Source organism: Mesoplodon mirus (genome assembly GCF_964341445.2).
Source record: "Mesoplodon mirus genome assembly, chromosome: 19".
Lineage (NCBI taxonomy): Eukaryota > Metazoa > Chordata > Mammalia > Artiodactyla > Ziphiidae > Mesoplodon > Mesoplodon mirus.
The window spans coordinates 60555065-60579189 of NC_138995.1; the positions used below are offsets into that span (position 1 = coordinate 60555065).

Sequence of the window (24125 nt, forward strand, 5' to 3'; positions counted from 1 at the left end):
TGTTAACAGTCGCATAAAGAGCAGGCAATTGTTACCACCACCATTCTCTGCGAAAGGGTGCCTAGGCTTGAAAAGCCACATCCATTTTTGCACTAGGTCGTACCAGTGCCTGTGCAACAATCAGATCTGGCTCATTCTGGCCACCTTCACCTAGGACCCTGGTCCTGCGGTCACCCAGGACAACCCCATGCCCCTGCAACAAGCCAGCTACCTAAACTTTCCCTGGAAATGGCCTAACTCACAGGGGCAGCACTAACAGAGACCTAAGGGCCTAGGCCAGGTGGACACCAAGGTGAGGACTGGGACACCCTTGGAGGTTAATCCAATGGATACCAAGGGCTGCAGGAAGCTGGGGGGTGGCACTAAGGTGGGGTGTGAGAGGAAAGGGAGGTGACCTTTCCAGCTTGGCTTCCCAGATCCGATCTAGTCTGCAAAGGACCTCAGCTGGACCCTTCACCCCTCCCACAAAGCCCTGTGGGAACCCGCGACTCTCCCTCACAGACACCTTGGTTTTTTTTTTTGTTTTTTTTTTTTTTGCGGTACGCTGGCCTCTCACTGTTGTGGCCTCTCCCGTTGCGGAGCACAGGCTCCGGATGCGCAGGCTCAGCAGCCATGGCTCACGGGCCCAGCTACTCTGCAGCATGTGGGATCTTCCCAGACCGGGGCACGAACCCGTGTCCCCTGCATCAGCAGGTGGACTCTCAACCACTGCGCCACCAGGGAAGCCCAATACCTCACTTTAAAAAAAAAAAAAAAATTATTTATTTATTTTTGGCTGCATTGGGTTTCCGTGGCAGTGCTCGGACTTCTCATTGCTGTGGCTTCTCTTGTTGCACAGCACAGGCTCTAGGTGCGCGGGCTTCAGTAGTTGTGGCATGCAGGCTCAGTAGTTGTGGCTCGCAGGCTCTAGATCACAGGCTCAGTAATTGTGGTGCATGGGCTTAAGTGCTCCACGGCATGTGGGATCTTCCCAGACCAGGGCTTGAACCCGTGTCCCTTGAATTGGCAGGTGGATTCTTAACCACTGGGCCACCAGGGAAGCCCAATATCTCACTCTTCAAAGGCCCACATACAGAGACAAAAGGCAAAAGCAGTAATAGAATAGAAGCATGGGCCAGACCTATCTGCTGGTCTTACATGGTCTACTGGGCAGGCGTCTGTGGCTCACACTGGGGACATAAACACTGGTGGCAGACATCTCGGGAAGCATTCATCTGCATGACCTCTCCAGGAGGCTGACATGTCAGCACCAAGACCCAGCACCATCCAACAGCCTGTAGGCTCCTGTGCTGGGACTGCTCAGGCTAAACAAGAAACTGGGTGGGGACACAGCCCCAACCATAGCTGACCAGTTGCCTAAAGATATCCTGAGCCCACAGCCATCTCTACACATGCATCTACACCTGGCCCTGCCCACCAGAGGGCCAAGACCCAGCTCCACACACCAGTGGGCAGGCACAAGCCTCGAGACCAGCCTCACCCACCATGGGGCACACGCGAGAAGCAAAACAACTGGAGTTCTGCAGTCTACAGACAGAACCTGCAAACACAGGCCAGACACAACCCTGGGACCAGCTGGCCCCTGACCCTTGGCTTACAAGAGGGGAGTGCACTGTTGGGACACAAAGGATGTCTCCCAAAGTGGGAGACACTTTCTCATCTCTCCAAGGATGAGACGCGCAGCTAACCTACCACATACATAGAAAAACAAATAGCAATTTAGACAGAATGAGGCGACAGAGGATTATGGTTCAGATAAAGGAAGAAGATAAAACCCCAGAAGAACTTAGTTACATGAAGACATGCAATCTACCAAAGGAAGAGCTCCGAGTAATGACCATAAAGGTGATCAAAGATGTCAGAAGGAGAATGGATGCACAGAGCAAGAAATGAAAAGTTTTTAACAAAGACTTAGAAAGTATAACAATCCAACAGAACTGAAGAATACAACTGAAATGTAAAGAAAAAAAAACAAAAAAACTAGAAGGAATCAACAGTAGACTAAATTGAGGCAGAAGAATGGATCAGTGAGCTGGAAGACAGAGCGTGGAAATCACGCAAGTCCAGGAAGTGCAAAGAGTCCCATATCCACATAAAAACTTCATAGTAACCACAAACCAAATATCTGTAATACATATTCAAAAAGCACATGAAAAGATGCTCAACATCATGGGCTTTTCCACTTTGTACAGCTCCTTGGAGCACCTCTTTATTTACTAGATGGGATGCTGCCCAATGCATGAATCACTCAATAAAGCCAATTAGACCTTTAAATGTATTTGATTCAATTTTTGTACATTAATGGAAGTCAGAGTATGAAATTCGCTGCTATGCTATCTGCACTGCAGCCATCTGAATATCCTGCAACAGAGTGGAGAGAATAACTCAAGTACAATTTAGGAGTTTATAATCTCCAACTTGTATGTTATTTGATCCCATATTGGGAAGAAATTGTTATAGATTCTTTCAACACTGAGAACCTAATGGTGCACTCCTAGCTTCTGTTATAAAGTACTGAGGCAGGATAAAACTGTATTGGTAAAAGGAACATAACGCATCCAGGATTTAAAGGATGATTAAATTTTATTACTTAAAACATCAGACCTATGGTACATTCTCAATAAAACAGTAGCAAAATGTAATGGAAGCAATTAAAATGTGAATCATAAACATACACATACTTCTGGTGCTTCTGATTAAATTTTACTCTGAAGATAACTGCTCTCTTCAATATCCAAAAATTAGACAATTTCTTTCTTGGTCAGAGATGTAGACAATACATACGCTCGTGCAACGGATAAAGTGATTAAGTTTTCTCGTGCATTGTTCCTACCACATAATCAGTCCCTAATAACCTGTCACTATCCTCCCACAAAAAGCCCAGTCCCTGCATGGCCTTCCTGCTTTGTTCATGGCCAGCTGGTAGAGCATCCTGCACTATACCCACACTGGCTTATCTATGGAAGGGCACCCTGAACATAACCATGATGAGTCAAGTCACAGTTTTACACTATTCTCTGCCCCTCCCTGTTGCTAATCCACATGGTATTGAATTTGATAATTCAGGATTCATGTTTTTCCACGGAACGTGGATGTGCATGAACCACACCTAATGAAGTTGGGCCCCTCATGTTATTGATTCTTCCCAGAGACCATCAACAAAGGCCTGTAATGAAGAGATAAGATTATCTACCAAGGCCAAGCTCTTACGGCTCAGCTCACTGAACAGGCCAAAAAATAGAGAGACTACTTTTGGGGGCAAGGAATAGTGACGTTATTCTGAAAGCCAGCAGACCGAGAAAATGGGAAACTAGCAATGCAAAGAATCACATGTCCTGAGTTAGAAATCAGGCTCTTTATAGTAAAAGGAGAGGGAGTAAAGTCCTGGTTCAGGTCAGACTCCTGTGAAATAAAATTCAACTATTACGGCAAGACAGGAATATTTAAACATTAACTCCTCTCGGCCCTTTGGCCTCCTCTCTCTTCCCACTGTGAACTGTGTATTTGCATTATGCATCAAGCAAACCTGATGAATACATACTCAACCATAAAGAGCAACATTCTCCTAGCATCAGCAGGAAAACTCCTTAAAAGATAGCATTCCTTCTTGATCTTGGGTCACACGACCCACTGCGATGATGCTTAGATCTGGATTATGTAAACTGTCAATATGTCATGTGTTGTACCGCTCTCTGTCTTAGAAAACTTATATAACTGTGCCTTAACTTTTTTTAAAATTTTTTATTTTTGGCTGCACTGGGTGTCTGTTGAGGTGCGCGGGCTTCTCAATGCGGTGGCTTCTCTTGTTGTGGTGCGCGGGCTTCAGTAGTTGTGGCTCACAGGCTCAGTAGTTGTGGCCCACGGGCTTAGTTGCTCCGCGGCATGTGGTATCTTCCTGGACCAGGGCTTGAACCCGTGTCCCCTGCATTGGCAGGCAGATTCTTAACCACTGCACCACCACAGAAGCCCTGTGCTTTGATTTCTAATGGGCAGAATAGTTCTGAGCTTTCTCAGACACTCTTCCCAGGTTATCATCCTCAAATTTGGCTTGAATAAAATTTTCTATTTCTGGGCTTCCCTGGTGGTGCAGTGGTTGAGGGTCCACCTGCCAATGCAGGGGACACGGGTTTGTGCCCTGGTCCAGGAGGATCCCACATGCCGTGGAGCAGCTGGGCCCCGTGAGCCATGGCCGCTGAGCCTGCGCGTCCAGAGCCTGTGCTCCGCAACAGAGAGGCCACAGCAGTGAGAGGCCCGCGTACCGCCAAAAAAAAAAAAATTTCCATTTCTTTCTTAGATTCACTGATTTTTTGTTGACATTGCAGAGGGGTTGTGTTAATTTCTTCCTTCCTGAAGCCATTCACAGGAGGGCCTGGTCAGGATGTTTCCTGGGAGCTAAAAAAGGTATTTTACTTTAATGCTCATTACAAGGAAGTCAGGGTTCCCAGAGATGGCCCATGATGTATAATTTAAGCTTACAGGCAACATCCCTTTACTGATTCACTTCTACAGAAAGCAACAGAATACAAAGGTTAAAGTAAAAGAAACAGGTCCGATATGGACTCAGATTTGTTACTTCAAACTCCAGCTTGAAAGGTGTAAATATGAATGTAGCCTTTTCAAGAAAACCCGAATAACTATTTATACACTGAAGACAACAGGCCATTTCAACAAATGCCCTTCTCCCTCTCACATACACATCATCTTTTAACACACTGTGACTTGTAATGATTCTGCAGTATATAATATCTCAGGTTAACCCCAGAGAACTAAAGACTTGTTTATTCCGAGTATGCATTCTCTGATGTGTGGTCTGTTGAAAAAACTCAACAAATTCATTACATTTGTAAGAATTCCCCCAAACGTGAGTTTTTTTTGTTAAATGCTGAGAATGCGCTGATTCATGAAGTTTCCACGTATACACTTTATAACCCGTATGAATTCTCTCATGACACCAAACTTACTGGATGTACCCGTATTTACAACATTCCTAACATTTGAAATCCTGTTCTCCAACATAAATCCTGTGTTCCAGTTTTGTTCTTCAGTTACAAGCCTTAGCACGCACATTGTTTTGTGTGGTTTCTCTTAAAGATGTGTATTCTATGTGTATTCTAAAGTCCAGTGCATGGGGAGGCCTGAATAAAGCCTCGATTCGCATTTCCATGGCTTCTCTTCAACATGGACTCTCTGCTGCTCCCTAATACGTGAACTCAACGTAAAGGTTTTGCCACACCCATTGCGTTTGGGAGTTATCGCTCCAGTATGTTGGGTAAAACATACTGTGATGTTTGGGTAAAATCCCTGCCAAACACATTACATTCGTGCGGTTTCTCTCCACGATAAATATTCTGGTATTTAAGTACGAGTAAGCAATATATTAAATTTTGACATATTCGTTGCATTTTAAAGAATGAAGTATTTGATGATCCCTGAGTTTAAGGCACAACCTAAAAGCTTTGAAAAATTCAGTACATTTGTAACATTCTGTCCAGTGCAGACTACCTGATTATTGGTGTGATGTGAGCCATGAGAACAGATTTCTCACATTCATGGCACTGGTGAGGATTCTTTCCAGAATGCATTATCAACGGCCTGACCACATTAAATACATGTACCCGGGCTCTATCCAGTATGAATATTCTCAGGAAGCCTAAGACGTGAACAGCTGCTAAAAGCATTACAACCTTCATTATATTTTTAAGGGCTCTCACCTGTATACATCAGCTGATGGCAAGTTAGGCCTGAAAGCACACTTAAGAACTCACCACACTCATTGCATTTCTCAAAGTTCCTTCCAATATGAATTCTGTCATGGATCATAAGGTAAGCACTTTGACTAAACACTTTGAGACACTCATTGCATTTGTAATATAACACTCCAGTATGAATTATCTGATCATAAGTGAGGCTTACACACATAAAAGCTTTGCCACACTCGTGATATTTGTATAGTTTCTTTTCTACTTTGAGATTTAAAGACCTTCCCACATATATCACACTTACACAATTTCTCTCAGGTATGGATTTTCTGATGTTTAGTGAGGGTGGAGACCTCAGTAAAGGCTCTTCCACACTCAAAACATTTGAAAGGTCTCTCTACAATATGTACTCTCTGATGACTTGTAAGGTGTGAATTTCGACTGAAGACCTTGCCACACTCATCACATTTGAAAGGTTTCTCTCCGGTATGAACTCTCCAATGAAGTTGAAGATGTGCCTTTTGACTAAAAGCCTTTCTACACTCATTACATGTGTAAGGTTTCTCTCCAGTATGAATTCTCTGATGCTTTGCAAGAGTTGCCTTTTCACTAAAGACCTTGCCGCACTCGTTACATTTGTAAGGTTTTACTCCAGTATGAATTCTCTGATGAGTTGAAAGGTGTGAACTGTAACTAAACAGCTTGCCACACTCATTACATTTATAAGGTTTCTCTCCAGTATGAACTCTCTGATGATCTGCAAGGTTTGACTTTCGACTAAAGACACTGCCACATACATCACATTTATATAATTTCTTTCCTGTATGAATTATCTTATGTCTACTGAGGTTTGAGTAGCGATTAAAGGTTTTGCCACACTCGTTACATTTGAAAGGTTTCTCCCCAGTATGAATTCTCTGATGATTTGCAAGGGTTGTTTTTTGACTGAATACCTTGCTGCACTCACTACACTTGTAAGGTTTCTTTCCCATATGAACTGCAAGGTGTGAATTTGTACTAAAGCCCTTGACACATACATCACATTTATGTAATATCTCTTCTGAATAGATTATCTGATGATTCCTGACAATTGAGCCATGACTAAAGGTTTTCCCACACTCAGTACATTTAAAATCTCGTTCCCTGTGTGTTTTCTGATCTCGTGTCAGTACTAAAGGATGCATAACATCATTCCCATATACATGAGAAACGTTACTTTGGACACGAGGAGGAATTCTTTGAAGTGGTGAAAATGAGAAACTATTGTTGATGGACCTCTCAACTTCATTACATTCAGAAATTAACCCGTCAGTTTGAAATACCTGCAGTTTACCCTGAAAGTTTAATCCAAGCCTATTTCCAATGGGCTTGATTCCTGCATCCCTTCTACCATGCGGATCTCTTCTATCAGTGAGATTTCCATTATGGGTTATAGGCATTCCTTTGTAATTTCTTTCATCATCTCTCCAATGACACTCAAAGTCATACATATATTTCTGGATTTCCGGGAGGGAAAAATGTTTGATTGCACGACTTTTAGATCTTCCCAAGATCACTCTTTGAAATACTTCTCCTGGATCACTGTTCCCTTTGGGTTGTAATTGCTTGACCACATGTATTGGACAGATATCTACAAGACATAAATAGCCACAGGGATAAATTCAAAATTAACTGTTTCAGGTTGAATATATGATATTACATCAAAAGTAATACTTATACCAAACACAGTTGTAAAACTTCCCAACTATGTATTTTTTAAATTTTTTTTCATTTTTTAAAAAAATTTTGAAATTTCCCAACTATGATCTTAAAATTATTAGAAACACTAAAGCAATAGAATTGTTTACTAAAAAAAGTTATAAAATATAATTCAAATTGATTTTAGAGGAGACTACTCGCAAACCCTCTATGACAAAAACACTCATACAGGAAAAACTGACGTCAGCTCTCAAAAGAACGCAATTTTTCCACCATGACTCCAAAGCACGAACCAATTAACAGTAAACATACTGTTGTCTCTGAGAAAAATACATTATACTATAGATATATTCTGCATACCTGGTGTACATAAATAAATGTTAATGAACACACAATATACTGTAATGCTAAAAAATCCAAAACAAGCTTATCTAATAATATGTCGCTGTTTAGAATTATAAAACATATATACCATAGAGAAAAAAGAATTCAACAGAACAGATTTTATGAAAACAAAACATTTTTCTAAATATCTTCTACAAAATGACATACCCGTAACAGGCATTCTGCAACATTAATAAGTAAAAAAACCTTACAGAAATAATGAAAGACTTCAAAAAAATTACTAGATACAACATCAACATGCGAAAACCAACTGGGTTTCTAAACATTAAAAATGAACAATCAAAGCAATTCAATTTATAATAGAATTAAAAAAAAAGAATAGTTAAACATAACATTATACAAGAAGGGAAGGATTTGTAACTACTGCAAAATAAAGACTTCTGAAACATATTAGAGAAGACACAAATAAATCCAAAGATACCCCAAGTTCATGGATTTGAAGTTGATATTGTCAAGATGTCAATACTAGCCAAAGTTATCAGGATAGTCAAAATAATCCCTAGTGTAATCCCAAATCCCAATACTGCTTTGCTGAAGAAACAGATGAATCAATCCTACAATTCCTGTGGAATTTCAGGAGACAATGAATAGCAAAAAACAAGCTTGAAAACAAAGTCAGACAATTCACATTTCTTTATTTCAAAACTTTTCCCAAAGCTACACTAATCAAAGCAGTATGGTATTGGCATAAAGACAGAGAGACCTGTGGAACACAAGAGATTCAGAAAAAAACTTTCGTGTATAAGGTCAAATGATGTTCCGCAAGGTTGTCAAGACCACATAATGGGGGAAGGGCAGTCTATGGAACAAAAGGTGTTGAGAAAACTGGATATTCACATGCAGAAGAATTTAGTTGGACCATTATTGTATTAATTCAAAATCTTCAAAGATCTAAACCTAAGTCCCTAGTGAATAAAACTCCTATAAGTAAATTTACAAAAAGAGATTCTTAACATTGGATTTACAATGATTTATCAGATATAACAGCAAAAGCTCAGGCCAACAAACTAAGAACAGATAAACTGGACTACATCATAACTATTAACTACTGTGCACTAAACCATACTCAGCAGAGTAAAAAAACAATGTATGGTATAATACAAAATATTTGTAAGTCATATATTCAATAATAGTTTAATATCAAGAATATTTATTTAATAAATATATATATATATTTTTTAAAAAGAAAGACCCCAAAATTCCAACTATAGTTTGTGACAAGGAGAGACTCTCCATTGCCAAATGCCTGGAAGCTATCCTGCCATTTTCCAGTGATGTAGTGACATTCAGAGCCAAAGATCTTGCAGAGAAAATAAGATTTGTGCTACTTCCAACCTGACAACTGACACCCTATATTCTCCATTTAGAATTTGTTCTCAACCAAAAATAATATATTTTTCTTTGATAAGTGATCTTGGGACTTCCCTTGTGGCACAGTGGTTAAGAATCCACCTGCCGGGCTTCCCTGGTGGCACAGTGGTTGAGAGTCCACCTGCCGATGCAGGGGACACAGGTTCGTGGCCTGGTCCAGGAAGATCCCAGCGGAGCGGCTGGGCCCGAGAGCCATGGCCGCTGGGCCTGCACGTCCAGAGCCTGTGCTCCGCAGCGGGAGAGGCCACAACAGTGAGAGGCCCACGTACTGCAAAAAAAAAAAAAAAAAGAATCCGCCTGCCAATGTAGGGGACACCAGTTTGAGCCCTGGTCCAGGAACTAAGATCCCACATGCCACGGAGCAACTAAGCCCATGCGCCACAACTACTGAAGCCCATATGCCTAGAGCCCATGCTCTGCAACAAGAGAAGCCACTGCAATGAGAAGCCTGCACACCGCAATGAAGAGTAGCCCCCACTCACCGCAACTAGAGAAAGCCTGTGCACAGCAATGAAGACCCAACGCAGCCAAAAATAAATAAATTGAAAAAAAAAAAAAGACTACATAAAGAACTCTAAAAGGAACTGATCCCTTACTGCACCATGGGGTGGGGGGCTTTCTAAACCAACCATCCCACACATTGCAAATAAAAAACAAAAACGAAGAGAAACAAAAAACCGAAACCTAATGATAAAAATAAAAGACAGTCATTTATAATGCATAAAAATATACAAAATGAAAGTTGCAGTGCCTTGAATAAAACAAATGATGGTTTATCACTGAAGGTATCACTCTACTTCATAAGGTCTCTCATTAAGTTGCTTCAAAATTACGTGTGAAGGCAGAAAGAACACTGGCACACAGATGATGGAGCGTGTGGCACGGCAGGAACAACAGTGCAGTCAGCAGCCTCACAAATATGAGGATGTGAGCTTGGACAGCACTGTTGCTCGGAGAAACTGCTATACCACTCACTGAGGCTCAAAGGGGATGGACATTAGTACATGTGAAAAACACTGTCACAGTGCCCTTCACACAGGCTTTTGTGACATTGGTCAAAGCTAGAAAAAGAAACTGGAAAGACTTATAGGTCAAGGTCTTCAGACACTTTCTGTCTTGTATCTCAGAACATGCTGACCACTCTACTAAATAGCTTCAAGCGGTGATTTTGTATGTAACGGGAAAATATTACAGCATATGAGGGAATGTATTCTCCTTCAAAAATTTTCTGTTACCCAGTAAACCCACTCTACAGAGAGTCCACTAGAAGCTGCCCATTAAACATAGGTGGATTACCACAGCAAAGAAACTGGATACAATTTCAGACTCTAGGACTACATACTTCAAGATCAAGTTTAAGAGGAAAACTTATACAAACTAAGGAGAAAGTAAAGTCAGGAAGAGTCTACATTCCCAGACTAGATAGAGCAGTACAGGAGCGAAAAAAGACAAGATATGGGAGTCGGATATTATAAGATCTTGAGATGGGACCATTTGCTCGACCCAGGGATGCCAAGCTAAGAGCCTGAAAGATTCATGTATGTTCCCCTTGCTGGATTTAGGATCAAAAAGAGGATCTCGGGCTTCCCTGGTGGCGCAGTGGTTGAGAGTCCGCCTGCCAATGCAGGGGATACAGGTTCATGCCCCGGTCCAGGAAGATCCCACATGCCGTGGAGCGGCTGGGCCCGTGAGCCATGGCCACTGAGCCTGCGCGTCTGGAGCCTGTGCTCCGCAACGGGAGAGGCCACAACAGTGAGAGGCCCACGTACCACAAAAAAAAAAAAAAAAAAAAAGAGTATCTCTCTGTCCACTGTCCTTACAGTTTTCCTAAGTAACAATCACAGAAGATCCAATGCACCTGGCTATTCCACACACCACTGAAATGTGTGGCAACAGCAGAACAGAAGAAATGGCTGACATACCTAAACAGGAAGATAGGGACTGAGACAGCTCCATACACATTCTGAGGTGCCAGATAAAACCAAATAGCAGGGACTTCCCTGGTGGCAGAGTGGTTAAGAATCCGCCTGCCAATGCAGGGGACACAGGTTCGAGCCCTGGGCCAGGAAGATCCCACATGCCGCGGAGCAACTAAGTCCATGCGCCACAACTACTGAGCCCACATGCCACAGCTACTGAAGCCCATGCACCTAGAGCCCGTGCTCCATAAGGAGAGAAGCCACCGCAATGAGAAGCCCACGCACCACAAGAGAGTAGCCCCGGCTTGCCACAACTAGAGAAAGCCCCCACACAGCCAAAAAATAATAAATAAATAAATAATTAAAAAAATTTTTAATTAATAAAAATTAAATAGCAGCCGGTATTTTCCATCTTCTGATTATATCTTCCAAATACAACAGACATGAAACCAGGACAGGGTCCAGGGGTTAGACACTGGAGGCATCAGCTTTGATCTATATGGACTAAAAACTGAGCATCCAATAGAATCAAGTCCATAAAGAGAGAAGAGGGTGCAAGACAACCCAATAACACAGCCCGCCTCATGCTCCTCAAAGTCAAGCAACAGCCAGTTCACAGCAGCCAGATGGGGAGTGTTGTGGATCTTGATAAAGACCTTGCCTTTGTCTCTGTAGGAGCTGCAGCACCACTGGAGGGTGAAAGAATACATTTTACATTTGGAAGGATGGAGTGATAACTCGGGTAGAAGAAAAGTCTCCTCTGAGAGTTTAATAAAGAAACTTCAGTTTTCCCAAAGAACTCTCCACCATGAGAAGAGTTTCCCAAACACTATTAATGTTGTGGCCTCCTCTCTGCCCTGAGATCCCACCTGTGTTCACACTTTTAATACATTCCCACCCATTTGGTTTTTTTGCTATTTTCACACCATTCACCAGAGTCCTGGGCTCTTCCTCTTGCTCCAAAAATGGAGATAATGTTCAGATCAGAAAAAGAAATTTCTGCTTATCAGAATAAAGAAATGTGAAGTGCTGTGTTTTTTCCAAAACCACAGCTCTTTGTTCAGCTGAGGAGTGAGGACATTACAGGTAGGTCAGGAAAAATATTTCACAAATTCATCCACCTCCTCCTTCTAAATGTATCGGGAACAGTGTAATACATATATCTAACACTCTTCCAGGAAATAGTCAGTCAAAGCCACAGGGCAGAAGACAAGAAATTGGATATCTTTTAAAAGTGTGCCATTGAGCTTTATACATAATTAAGCTCTTGAACAACCCCTAATGTAATGTGAAACAGGCAGATCATCTGAAGAAAGGTTCAGTTTAAACTCATGATGCTGCATCATGTCTGTGCCAACAGGGCTTTCAGATCATATGACAGAAACAGGGCCTCCCAAGAAGCACACAGGGAAAAATGCAAAACACCCAAGGGGAGATCCCAACTTCTAGAGGGAAGTTATCCTCACCCACAGAGATCAGGTTCCTGCAGGTCTCCAACATCACGTCCCTGTACAAGGCCCTCTGACCAGGGTCCAGGCATTCCCATTCCTCCTGAGAGAATTCTATGGCCACATCCTTGGAGGTCAACCATTCCTGAAATGAAAATACATTTCAACAACGGGTCAGGAGAAGAGTTATCTTCATACAAAATGGAAAGATGAGAGAGGGGTAAGGATCGATTTGGTTCAAGTATATGTTCTGAAAGATCTGTGTTAAGGTATTTGGAGCAAATACTGTGTCCCTTATTTTAAATTCTTATGCCTTTTCATAAGAGATTATTCATATCATCCAATAAATATGGATTTGTCATCTCTGTGGAGAATCCATAAAACATATATAAACAATACTAAACAACGGGTTGTCTATACAGAAGTGTCAGATACTATGTTCTAAACATTGAGTGATATTCAATATTTAAATAAGTTACACTATGAGTGGTGGCTTCAGAGATGACAAAGTCCACAATGGCTTTAAAGAAAACTCAAAATCTTCAATTATGATAATGATAGAAACAGCAATGACTAAAAGTGTTTGAATACTTCCTATAGACAAAACATTACTCAAAATAAGTACTTTACAAGCACGAACTTCTTACCAATATAACAGCTCATTCGAGAAAGATATGTTCCCATCTTACAGAGCAGAAAACTGTGTCAGAGACACCAAGAGAAACTCGAACCAAGTCAAGAAGCTAAGCAATGACACAGCAAGCACCTGAACTCAGGTGGTTGAGCCTTGGAATTGAAGCTTAAAAATCAGTTAGGAGAGCATTAAAAGTTCACTGACACTTTGTTATAAAGCAGAAACTAACACACCACTGTAAAGCAATTATACTCCAATAAAGATGTTTAAAAAAAAAAAAAGTACATTGACAGAGGGATCCCTGAGAAAAGCCTGAAAGACATCCAAGGTGAATGACATGGAATAGCATGAAAGGTCATTATAGATGTGGGCACACAAGCACATATACATACACATAAAATGTTAGTAATCTTACTACTATTTAAACCATTAACATGATGGTGCAGAAAAAATTCAAGGCCAAGGAATATATATATATATATATATTTATACCTTGCTTAGGGCATTTATTACTTTTACTTTGGATTGCAGACACTTGCTTATGTATATGTACCTTAAATCATTAAAACAAGGATTCAAATCTGTTTCATCTCTTCATGTCTTCTATTACTTAAATAGGTCTTTTTTTAATTAGTTATCCATTTTATACATATTAGTGTATATATATCAATCCCAATCACCCAATTCATCCCACCACCAAGGCCACAGAATATACTGAAGATATAATTTCAACTGCAAAAAGATATATACTTTTGAAATCATGTCTTTTATTTAAATGAATGGCTTGCACATCCATGGCACCCATCACACACGTCAACACAAAATCAACTGGAATGAGAAGACTTATCTCTACATATTTCAGGACAATTTTTTTTTATCATCGCTTTTTTTGTTTTCCACTAATAAAACACTGACACAAAATTAGAGAAGTTTAGTGTTATATACTATTTTCACAGATTAAGAAAATTATCACAGTGGTAAAGTTAAAAACTTCTTGGAGAATTAAAAATCATGACAGAAAAGCGTATAGAAAAAATATATTGTTATTAAGCAAGAACATTTCACCAAACATCATGAAAAGTAAACACTTGATATGTATCCTCTGTAATTACAGTGAAATGAAGGGGGCTGGCCAGGGCTCCTGCCTTTCACCACTGCTCAGTGTGCCTGAGCAGGGACCACTAGAGGAAGTAACAGGAGGAAAAATGAAGACCAAGTGTAAGAGACACAGAGAGAGTGTGTCAGACAGCTGGAAATGTGAACATTCACACATCAAATGAGACGGAAAAGCTAAAGGTGAAAGAAAGGAAAAAGATATTCCATGCTAAAGAGAGCAGGGCTGAGTATATTATATCACATAAAACAAAGGCAAAAACTGACACAAGGCACAAATGATATTATACAATCTTAAACGAGTCAATTCACCAAGATACAACAGTTATAAATAAATAAATAAATAAATATATATATATATATATATATATATATATATATACACACACACACACACATTAGAGCTTCACCCCAAATGAAGCAAACGTTAACAGAAATCAAAGGGAAAACAGGGACTTCCCTGGTGGCACAGTGGTTAAGAATCCACCTGCCAATGCAGGGGACACAGGTTCGAGCCCTGGTCCGGGAAGATCCCACATGCCACGGGGCAACTAAGCCTGTGCGCCACAACTACTGAGCCTGTGCTCTAGAGCCTGTAAGCCACGCTACTGAGCCTGTGTGCCACAACTGAAGCCCACACACCTAGAGCCCATGCTCCGCAACAAGAGAAGCCACCGCAGTGAGAAGCCCATGCACCGCAATGAAGAGAAGCCCCTGCTTGCCGCAACTAGAGAAAGCCCACGTGCAGCAACGAAGACCCAACACAGCCAAAAATAAATTAATTTAAAAAAAAAAGAGGGAAACAGCAGCACAGTAACAATATGACACTTCAATAACCCCATTTTACTTGAAGGCTATAATAAAAGAGAAATCTACACGGCTAAATGGTTACAACAAAAAGGGAAAAGATCTCCACTCAAGAATTTTTTACATCTCAATGAAGCAGAAAGAGAACAAACTGAAGCCAACTTTGGCAGAACAAAAGAGTTAAATAAGAAAGATTCAGATCCTGCAAACCCACTCCAGGGCATATATCTGGAGAAAACCATAATTCGAAAAGATACATGCACCCCAATGTTCACTGCAGCTCTATTTACAATAGCCAAGACATGTAAGCAACCTAAATGTCCACTAACAGATGAATGGATAAAGAAGATGTGGTGTATATATGTGTGTGTGTGTGTGTGTGTGTATACACACACACACACACACACACACACACACACATATATATACATATATATACACACACACAATGGAATATTACTCAGCCATAAAAACAAATGAAATAATGCCATTTGCAGCAAAATGGATGGACCTAGAGATTATCATACTAAGTGAAGTAAGCCAGAGAAAGACAAATATATCACTTATATGTGAAACTGAAGGAAAGAAGATACAATTGAACTTACATATGAAACAGAAATAGACCCACAGACATAGTAAAGAAAGTTAGGGGTGACCAAAGCAGAAGGGAGGGGCATAAATTAGGATTTGGTATTAACATATACGCACTATTTTGTATAAATAGATAACCAACAAGGACCTACTATATAGCACAGGGAACCATACTCAGTATTTTGTAATAACCTATAAAGGGAAAGGATCTGAAGAAGTATATAAGATTGAGTCATTTTGTTGTACACCCAAAACTAACCAAACACTGTAAATCAACAATACTTCATATAGGGATATATGTATATGTATAGATGATTCACTTTGTTATAAAGCAGAAACTAACACACCATTGTAAAGCAATTATACTCCAATAAAGATGTTAAAAAAAATACTTAAGTAAAAAATTGCTAAGTCGTTCGACATCACTAATTATTAGATAAATGCAAATCAAAACTACAATGAGGTATCACCTCACACCAGTCAAAATGGCTACCATCAAAAAACCCACAAACAATAAATGCTGGAGAGGGTGTGGAGAGAAGGGGACACTCCTGAACTGCTGGTGGGAATGTAAATTGGTGAGCCACTATGGAGAAGACTATGGAGGTCCCTTAAAAAAAAACAAAAATAGAGCTATCCTATGACACTGCAAGTCCACTCCTGGGTATATCTCTAGAGAAAAATATGGTCCGAAAGGATACATGCACCCTAGTGTTCACTGCAGCACTGTTTATAAGAGCCAAGGCATGGAAGCAACCTAAATATCAACAGAATAATGGATAAAGAAGATGTGGTACGGGGCTTCCCTGGTGGCGCAATGGTTAAGAATCCGCCTGCCAATGCAGGGGACACGGGTTCGAGCCCTGGTCCAGGAAGATCCCACATGCCACGGAACAACTAAGCCCATGCGCCACAACTACTGAGGCTGCACTCTAGAACCCGCGAGCCACAACTACTGAGCTCACATGCCACAACTACTGAAGCCTGTGCGCCTAGAGCCCATGTCCGCAACAAGAGAAGCCACCACAATGAGAAGCCCACGCACTGCAATGAAGAGTAGTCCCCACTCACCACAACTAGAGAAAGCCCGCGTGCAGCAACAAAGACCCAAGGTGGCCAAAAATAAATAATAAAATTAAATTAAAATAAAGAAGATGTGGTACATACATACAATGGAATATTACTCAGCCATTAAAAAGAATGAATTAATGCCATTTGCAGCAACATGGATGGACCTAGAGATTGTCATACTAACTGAAGTAAGTCAGACAGAAAAAGAAATATCGTATGATATCACTTATATGCGGAATCTAAAAAGAAATGATACGGAGCTCTGGTGCCCTGAGTCAGAATAGCTCCACAAGTGATGGAGAGCGATCTGTTTCCAGCCAAAGCAGCAGCAGCATTCCCTCTCAGGTAACAACAGTAGGGTCTGGAACAATTTCTGAACCAGAAGCTCCAGATAAACATGATTCAGTGTCCTTTGTTTCTTCGTTGTTGAAATCCAGTGTGAATAGTCATGTGACCCAATCCACTGATTTCCAGAGAACAAAGTGGATCCCCGAAAAAAGAGTGCTCTGGAAGGCTCTTCAGTCTCAGCCTCTCAAAGCATCTCAGAGATTGAGGTGCCTTTGTTGGGCTCCTCAGGAAGCTCAGAAATAGAGTTGCCACTGTTGTCTTCTAAACCTAGTTCAGAGACAGCTTCAAGTGGTTAACTTCCAAAACTAGTTCAGAGGCAAGTGTTTTGTCATCTGTTTCTAAAAACAGTTCCTCATCAGGCACATCTTTACTAACCCTCAAAAGCACCACCTCAGCAAACACGACGCTGACTTCCAAAAGCACTTCGCAGGTAGCTGCATCACTGTTAGCTTCCAAGAACAGCTCCCAGACCAGTGGCTCTCTGGTTTCCAAAAGCACTTCCATAGCAAGTGTGTCCCAGCTGGCTTCTAAGAGTAGTTCTCAGATCAGCACGTCACAGCTGCTTTCTGAAAGTACTTCGCAGTCGAGCGAGAGTTCTGTCAGATTCTCTTGTTGCAAGTTAACCAATGAAGATGTGAAACAGAAGCAGCCTTCTGTCAATAGACTGTACAAATGGTGGCATGGAAGTTGGTGACTTCCATCCCAGCATGAATCATGGAGAGCTCCTAAACGCAGCTATCAAGGCTCTGAAAGCAACACTGGATGTGTCTCTTGTCCCGCTAATAGAACTGGCACATCTGCCTCAAAGTAAGAGCTCTCAAGAAAGTATTGTTTGTGAGTTGAGATGTAAGCCTGTGTATTTGGGCACTGGCTGTGGAAAAAGCAAAGAAAACGCAAAAGCAGTTGCATCAAGTGAAGCCTGGAAGTTATTTCTGAAGAAAAAGATGGTGGTAAAAATATGTAAAAGGAAATACAGAGGCAGTGAGACAGAAGACTTAGTACTCCTCGATGAAGAGTCAAGGCCTGTAAACTTACCTCCAGCATTAAAACATCCTCAAGAATTACTATAATATGTCCAAAATATCACTGCGTACAATATCTGGTATTTGAAGAGAAAAACTTGCTTTTGTATAATATGAAACACAGGCTTTCACAAATTTTGTATTGCTTTTTTCCAGTTTTGCAGAAAATCTACATTCTAGTTCTCTTCACACAGTGGAAGTTGTAAATAATTGGTGAATGACAGTATACATTAAAAGGTTTATGCATTAACAGCATACCAATATGCTGTTTTATTTGCTGAAGAAAATACTGTCTTCTATTTTTAATGACACATTAGGTACAATGTGTAGTTTTGTAGTCTTAATTTTTGTACTACTTTGAATTTGGTGAAAATGTATTGTCTACCATGCTTTTATTTTTCTAGCTGAATAATCCTTCACATCAAAGAAAAGGAGACCATAGTATTTGAATGTCTGAAAGCCTGTGAAGCTTAAGGTTTTAAGAATGTTGCCCATAATGTTGAACATGTCTGTTAAAGAATAAAAGAGAAAATAGTTGCCTCAGACTAAAAAAAAAAAAAGAAATCCAAAGATACAAATAAATCTATACTCATGGACTGGAAGTCTCAAAACTCTTGAAATGTCCAAACAAACTACCCAAACTGTTCTACATATTTAATGCAACCATTATCAAAATTACAATGGCAATTTTTGCAGAAATAGAAAAAACACAGGCCAGACATCATAGATACTCAAGGGACCGCAAACTGCCAAAACACTCTTGAATAAGATGGGAGGCCACCCTTTAATTTTCAAAACATATTATAAAGTAATCAAGATGGTGTGGTACTGGCATAAACACATATATATAAACCAATGGAACAGAAGAGAATGCTCAGAAATGATCCTTTGTATATATTTAAAATCTACTGATACTAAGGATGCTAAGACTACACAGTGGAAAAAAGACAGCTGCCATTAACAAATGGTGCTGGGAGGGCTTCCCTGGTGGCGCAGTGGTTAAGAACCTGCCTGCCAATGCAGGGGACATGAGTTTGAGCCCTGGTCCAGGAAGATCCCACATGCTGCAGAGCAACTAAGCCCATGTGCCACAACTACTGAGCCTGTGCTCTAGAGCCCACGAGCCACAACTACTGAGCTGGCGTGCCACATGCCTAGAGCCCATGCTCCACAACAATAGAAGCCCGCGCACCGCAACAAAGAGTAGCCTCCGCTCGCCACAACTAGGGAGAAGCCTGAATGCAGCAATGAAGACCCAACGCAACCAAAAATAAATAAATAAATAAAATAAATTTATAGCAAAACAAAACAAATGGTGCTGGGAAACTGGATACCTATGTGATAAACAATGAAGAGGAAACCTTACCTTCATCAAACGTAAAAATTTCTCTGTGCCAAAGAACAAAACCAGCACAGTGAAAACACAAAATCTGAAGAATGAAGGTGATGAAAGTGATTTAAGGAATTTCCACCTCTCAGACATTTAGACTGATTTCATAGTTTGAAATAGATGATGGAATAAAACACCCTCTATCACTGATGTCTAGCTCTGAATTTTTCATTCCGTTCCCAATCATTAAGATTCTGAGTCAGTGACTCACTCATTTAGCTTCAATTGCCTTAGAAAAAGTCACAACAAATTTCCCCTTATTGGTCTACTCCCAGATTTTACCAGATATTGTGCACCTAATAACTGACTTTCATGTGCAGTTTCTTTATCCTGGTTTACAGGGAGCAGACAGTCCATCCAGATGGGGCCCTAAACAACCCCTCCCACCCAGTAGCACTGACACTCTGCCTGAATCTGTGGGTGTGAAGCCCTGCCCAGGACTGCGCCCAGCGGAGCCTCTTCACAAGTCCCAGGTCACCGGGTCATGGGGAGACGGGATCTAAGTGGAGGTGACAGGCCTTGAGGGAAGGACCCGGGTGAGTGTGAATGTACAGGTGTCAGGCAGGCTACTTCAGAGTCAGAGATTAGCGAGTCCAAAGACGGGCATTTCAGGAAGGACAGACAGAAGAATCAGCTGAGAAAAAGACTTTACCTGAGAAAGAGTCATTCCTGACTCCAGTTCTTTCCTCTCCCTCCTCTTCTGAGTTTCTTCCTCAGACAACTTTGAGTCTTTAGAAGTTGACCTTGAAAGTTGAAAACAGGCTGTTTAATGCTCAGAATCAACACACCCCCTTCCTGAGTCACCACCACACACACAGGGAAGCCCTCAGCATGTGGAACAGACAGTCCTCTGCTGCCCCCTGTCCCAGGAGGGGCTCAGGACAGTAACTCCCACACAGAGACCAACAGGTGAGTTTTCCACACTTTCCTTCAGATCTCGCTCCCCTCCTGGTGAGGCCCTCACATACCCAGCAGCAGCGGGCACCTCAGCTGGACCCGACGATCCCCTGCAGGTCACAGACCGGCCCTCATCCATCCCCACGCAGAGCAGAGCCCTCACCCTCAGCCCAGATCTCAGCCCTCGGGAATGGGGGACTCAGAGTCACTATACTCTGTGACGGATCCAAATTAGAATTAATTGGGGGCAGTTTAAATATTATTGAGCTTTGGCCTCACACCGACGATCTGAAGAAGAATCCCTCATTAGAGGGTACAAAACATGTATGTGCAAAATGCCTCATCGATCTAATATGAAGCCTGGATTGAGCAGCACTCAGCAGTGGCAAGGCCAGCACACCCCTCACTTTCTTTTTCTTTCCCAGTTTAAGTGAGGTAGAATTGATGAGTAACAACCATGTACATGTGAGGCATACAATGTGATTATTTGATAGATGTATATTCACTGTGTAATAATTATCACAAAAAAGTAGTTTACATTTCCAACAACTTACAATTACCATTTTATTTCTGTGTAGTGAGAACACTTGAGTGCTACGCTCAGAGCAAACTCCAAGTATATAGAAACACAGTGTGATTAACTAGAGTCTGCATGCTGTACATTAGATATACATGTGGTACTTTTTCATTTTACAACTGAACGTTTGTAACCTCCGACCAACATCTCCCCATTTACCCCACCATCCAACCCCTCCTAATACCCTTTATACTCTACGGCCCTATGAGTAAGACATTTCTACTTTCCACATATAATATCTGTCTTTTTCTGTCATAATAATGTCATAATTTACAGCTGAAATAAATTTTCTATATCCATTCATTTGTCAGACATTTTAGTTCTTTCTACATCTTGGCTGTTGTGAATAATACAGTAATGTTCATTGCAGTGCAAATATTTCCCTCGCTGTAATGATTTCATTTCCCTTGGATATCTAGCCAGAGGTGGATAACATAAGCAAATAAACTTTAAATGTTTTACATTCTAAAGCAACAAATTAAAATATCACAACTTAGGGCTGCCCTGGTGGCGCAGTGGTTGAGAGTCCGCCTGCCGATGCAGGAGACACGGGTTCGTGCCCCGGTCCGGGAAGATCCCACATGCCGCGGAGCGGCTGGGCCCGTGAGCCATGGCCGCTGAGCCTGCGCGTCCGGAGCCTGTGCTCCGCAAACGGAGAGGCCACGGCAGTGAGAGGCCCGCGTCCCGCAAAAAAAATAATAAAATAAAATAAAAATATATATCACAACTTAATCATCCATATGCAAAGAACTCACCCCCCATCTGTATCCAGTTTCCCCCTCTACCTGACTACTATGTGTTTCTATTTCATTCTTTATCCGTCTCCCTGTTCCCCTCTTTGCTCCCCTCCGCTCTCCTGCGGTTCCTGCCCTATTTACTTTCTCACACCTGTCCTGCCCCACCACTCTGCAACTCGTTCCCCCTCCTGCTGCTCTTTACGCCCACCTTTTCTGACTGTCCTAAACCTCCGTCTATTTCTGCCTCTTTCTTCCTCCATCTCTGCCCCCTCTCTGCCCTCCAGGTGACATTCCTTCTACTCCGGTTACACTCCCGCTCTGTGGCACCCCACACGGCTATGCTTCCTTCCTGCTGTGTCTTCCTCTGCTCTTCTAGTCAACACCTGTCCTCCGTGTCTCTCCCAGGACCACGACGCTCCGCAGGCCTTACTTCTAACTCTTTTATCCTCTCCCCCCACTCTCTGTGAAGTGCTCTCACCACTGCTGTCCCTCCTGCTACAGCTGACACAGGGCCCCTATCCTCATGTTGCTCTCCAATCCCAGGAGATCACACTCCTTTATTCACTTCTCTATTTTATCCACCCGCTACTTTAAGAGCTAAATCGGTTTCATTTTACTATCCCTTTGAGAACAATTTCCAGCGAGATGAACTTGTGACGGAAGAATACTGGGTGTCACACGGTCGGCCCAGGTCACCTCCCCCTACACAGGGTAAGCGCAAGAGCTGACTAGGAAGAGGTTTGCGGATCACAAGGACCGGCCTGAGGAGACGCGAGGACAGCGGGGCGGGGAGGGAGGGGTCGCAGGAGAGGGGCGGGCTCTGCAGAATCCCGGGACCGGGGACAGGACGCGGCCTGTCCGGGAGCGCGGCGGCCGGCGCTGCCCTCTGAGGTGGGAGAGACAGCAAAGCTGGGGGCGCGCGAATCCACCTCGCAGAAGGGGACTTTACAAGGCGCAGGCGGAAGTAATAAAGGACTGTAAGCAGGAAAATGTCGCGAAAGGCGGTGTCTCAGTGGACGGAAGGGCGAAAAGCAAAGGGCAAGGACCAACCTCACAGCGATTTCAAACCCAAAGGAAATACTCGACCTGTAACGGCGACTTCTGGATTTACTTGGGGCGGACGGCGGGCGCTGGGCTATTACGCCCGCAGAACCTCGGAGACCCTAAAGATGGAGTAAGGGGGACCGCGCAGCACAGACTTAACACTAGAAGGAAAAACTTAAGCTCCGCTGTGCGACCTTCACTCTCAGGTCTCCGCTTCCGCTTCCGTAAGAACTGCGCACGCGGCGCGTACTTCAGAGGCGAGGCTTCTAGGCGGGACTTGGGCGGAGCGCTGAAGGTGAGGGGCGGGGCGAGGAGAGTCCAGTTCTGAGCTCCAGAGCCCGAAAGGCGGGGAAGCGGGTAGGGGGCAGTCAGGGAATGATGCTTCCCAGTACTTTGAAACCCCTTAAGTTACTGGCTGTTACAGTTTTCAGGTAAAAGCTTACAGCTTTGGGGACCAGTTATATTGGAAACTAGGATGTTTCCTCCTAACAAGTAGAAAATAATTTTAATAAAAAATTGTTTTTGCCAGCATGTTGCTCACAAGTCCTGCTCCTGAGGCTCAAGCAATTCAGTGGTTGGGAACTTGGGTCTCCAAGTGGTAGCTGTGGGGCAGTCATTGGATGTGGAACATTTCCTGCAATTAGTATTAATTTAAGCAGTTTAAGAAAACAAGAGCTTGACTTGTCTCTATTACAAACTAGGAGAAAAAAAAAACAAACTCTGGGACTTCCCTGCTGGCGCAGTGGTTAAGAATCCACCTGTCAATGCAGGGGAGACATGTTCGAGCCCTGGTCCAGGAAGATACCACATGCCACGGAGCAACTAAGCCCATGCACCACAACTACTGAGCCTGTGCTCTAGAGCCCACAGGCTGCAACTACTGAAGCCCACATGCCACAACTACTGAAGCCCATGCTCCTACAGCCTGCATGCCACAACTACTGAAGCCCATGCTCCTAGAGCCTGTGCTCTGCAGCAAGAGAAGCCACCACAATGAGAAGCCTGCGCACCACAATAAAGAGCAGCTCCCACTCGCCGCAACTAGAGAAAGCCTGTGCGCAGCAAGGAAGACCCAACGCAGCCAAAAATAAATAAATAAATGCAAAACTCTCCCTGGGAAGGATGGGCCATTTTCATACTGACACCCTGCAGAACAACTTGTCCTTTCTGTTCCTTACTCAGCCAGGAGGCCAACTCAACACTGCTCAGTTCCAGAGACTCAGGGACAAAACCCAGGGTCTGGGCTTCCCTGGTGGCGCAGTGGTTGAGAGTCTGCCTGCCGATGCAGGGGACACGGGTTCGTGCCCCGGTCCAGGAAGATCCCACATGCCATGGAGCGGCTGGGCCCATGAGC

The 24125-nt window shown here is 42.5% G+C and overlaps 1 protein-coding gene and 1 pseudogene across 2 annotated transcripts; one reads left to right on the forward strand and one right to left on the reverse strand.

Moving 5' to 3' along the window:
• Nucleotides 1-2605: 2605 nt before the first annotated feature.
• Nucleotides 2606-23004, reverse strand: LOC309794923 (zinc finger protein 761-like). The gene is made up of 4 exons (XM_082606870.1): nucleotides 22814-23004; nucleotides 20169-20259; nucleotides 12559-12685; nucleotides 2606-7329 (listed from the first exon to the last, which is right to left on the reverse strand). Exons 2-4 carry the CDS (start codon nucleotides 20181-20183, stop codon nucleotides 6014-6016), a joined length of 1458 nt encoding a protein of 485 aa, XP_082462996.1. The 5' UTR covers nucleotides 20184-20259; nucleotides 22814-23004; the 3' UTR covers nucleotides 2606-6013.
• On the forward strand, nucleotides 17006-18282 carry LOC309795493 (CDKN2A-interacting protein-like; annotated as a pseudogene). Its single transcript has one exon. The product of its transcript is annotated as a CDKN2A-interacting protein-like (transcript).
• Nucleotides 23005-24125: the final 1121 nt, after the last annotated feature.

What these genes read in the sequence shown, in the direction of transcription:
- LOC309794923 (XM_082606870.1), bottom strand. An exon ending in CAGGAACCTGATCTCTGTGG is followed by an intron (nt 7,330 to 12,558) that starts GTGAGGATAACT and finishes TATGTCTTGTAG; the next exon opens with ATATCTGTCCAATACATGTG.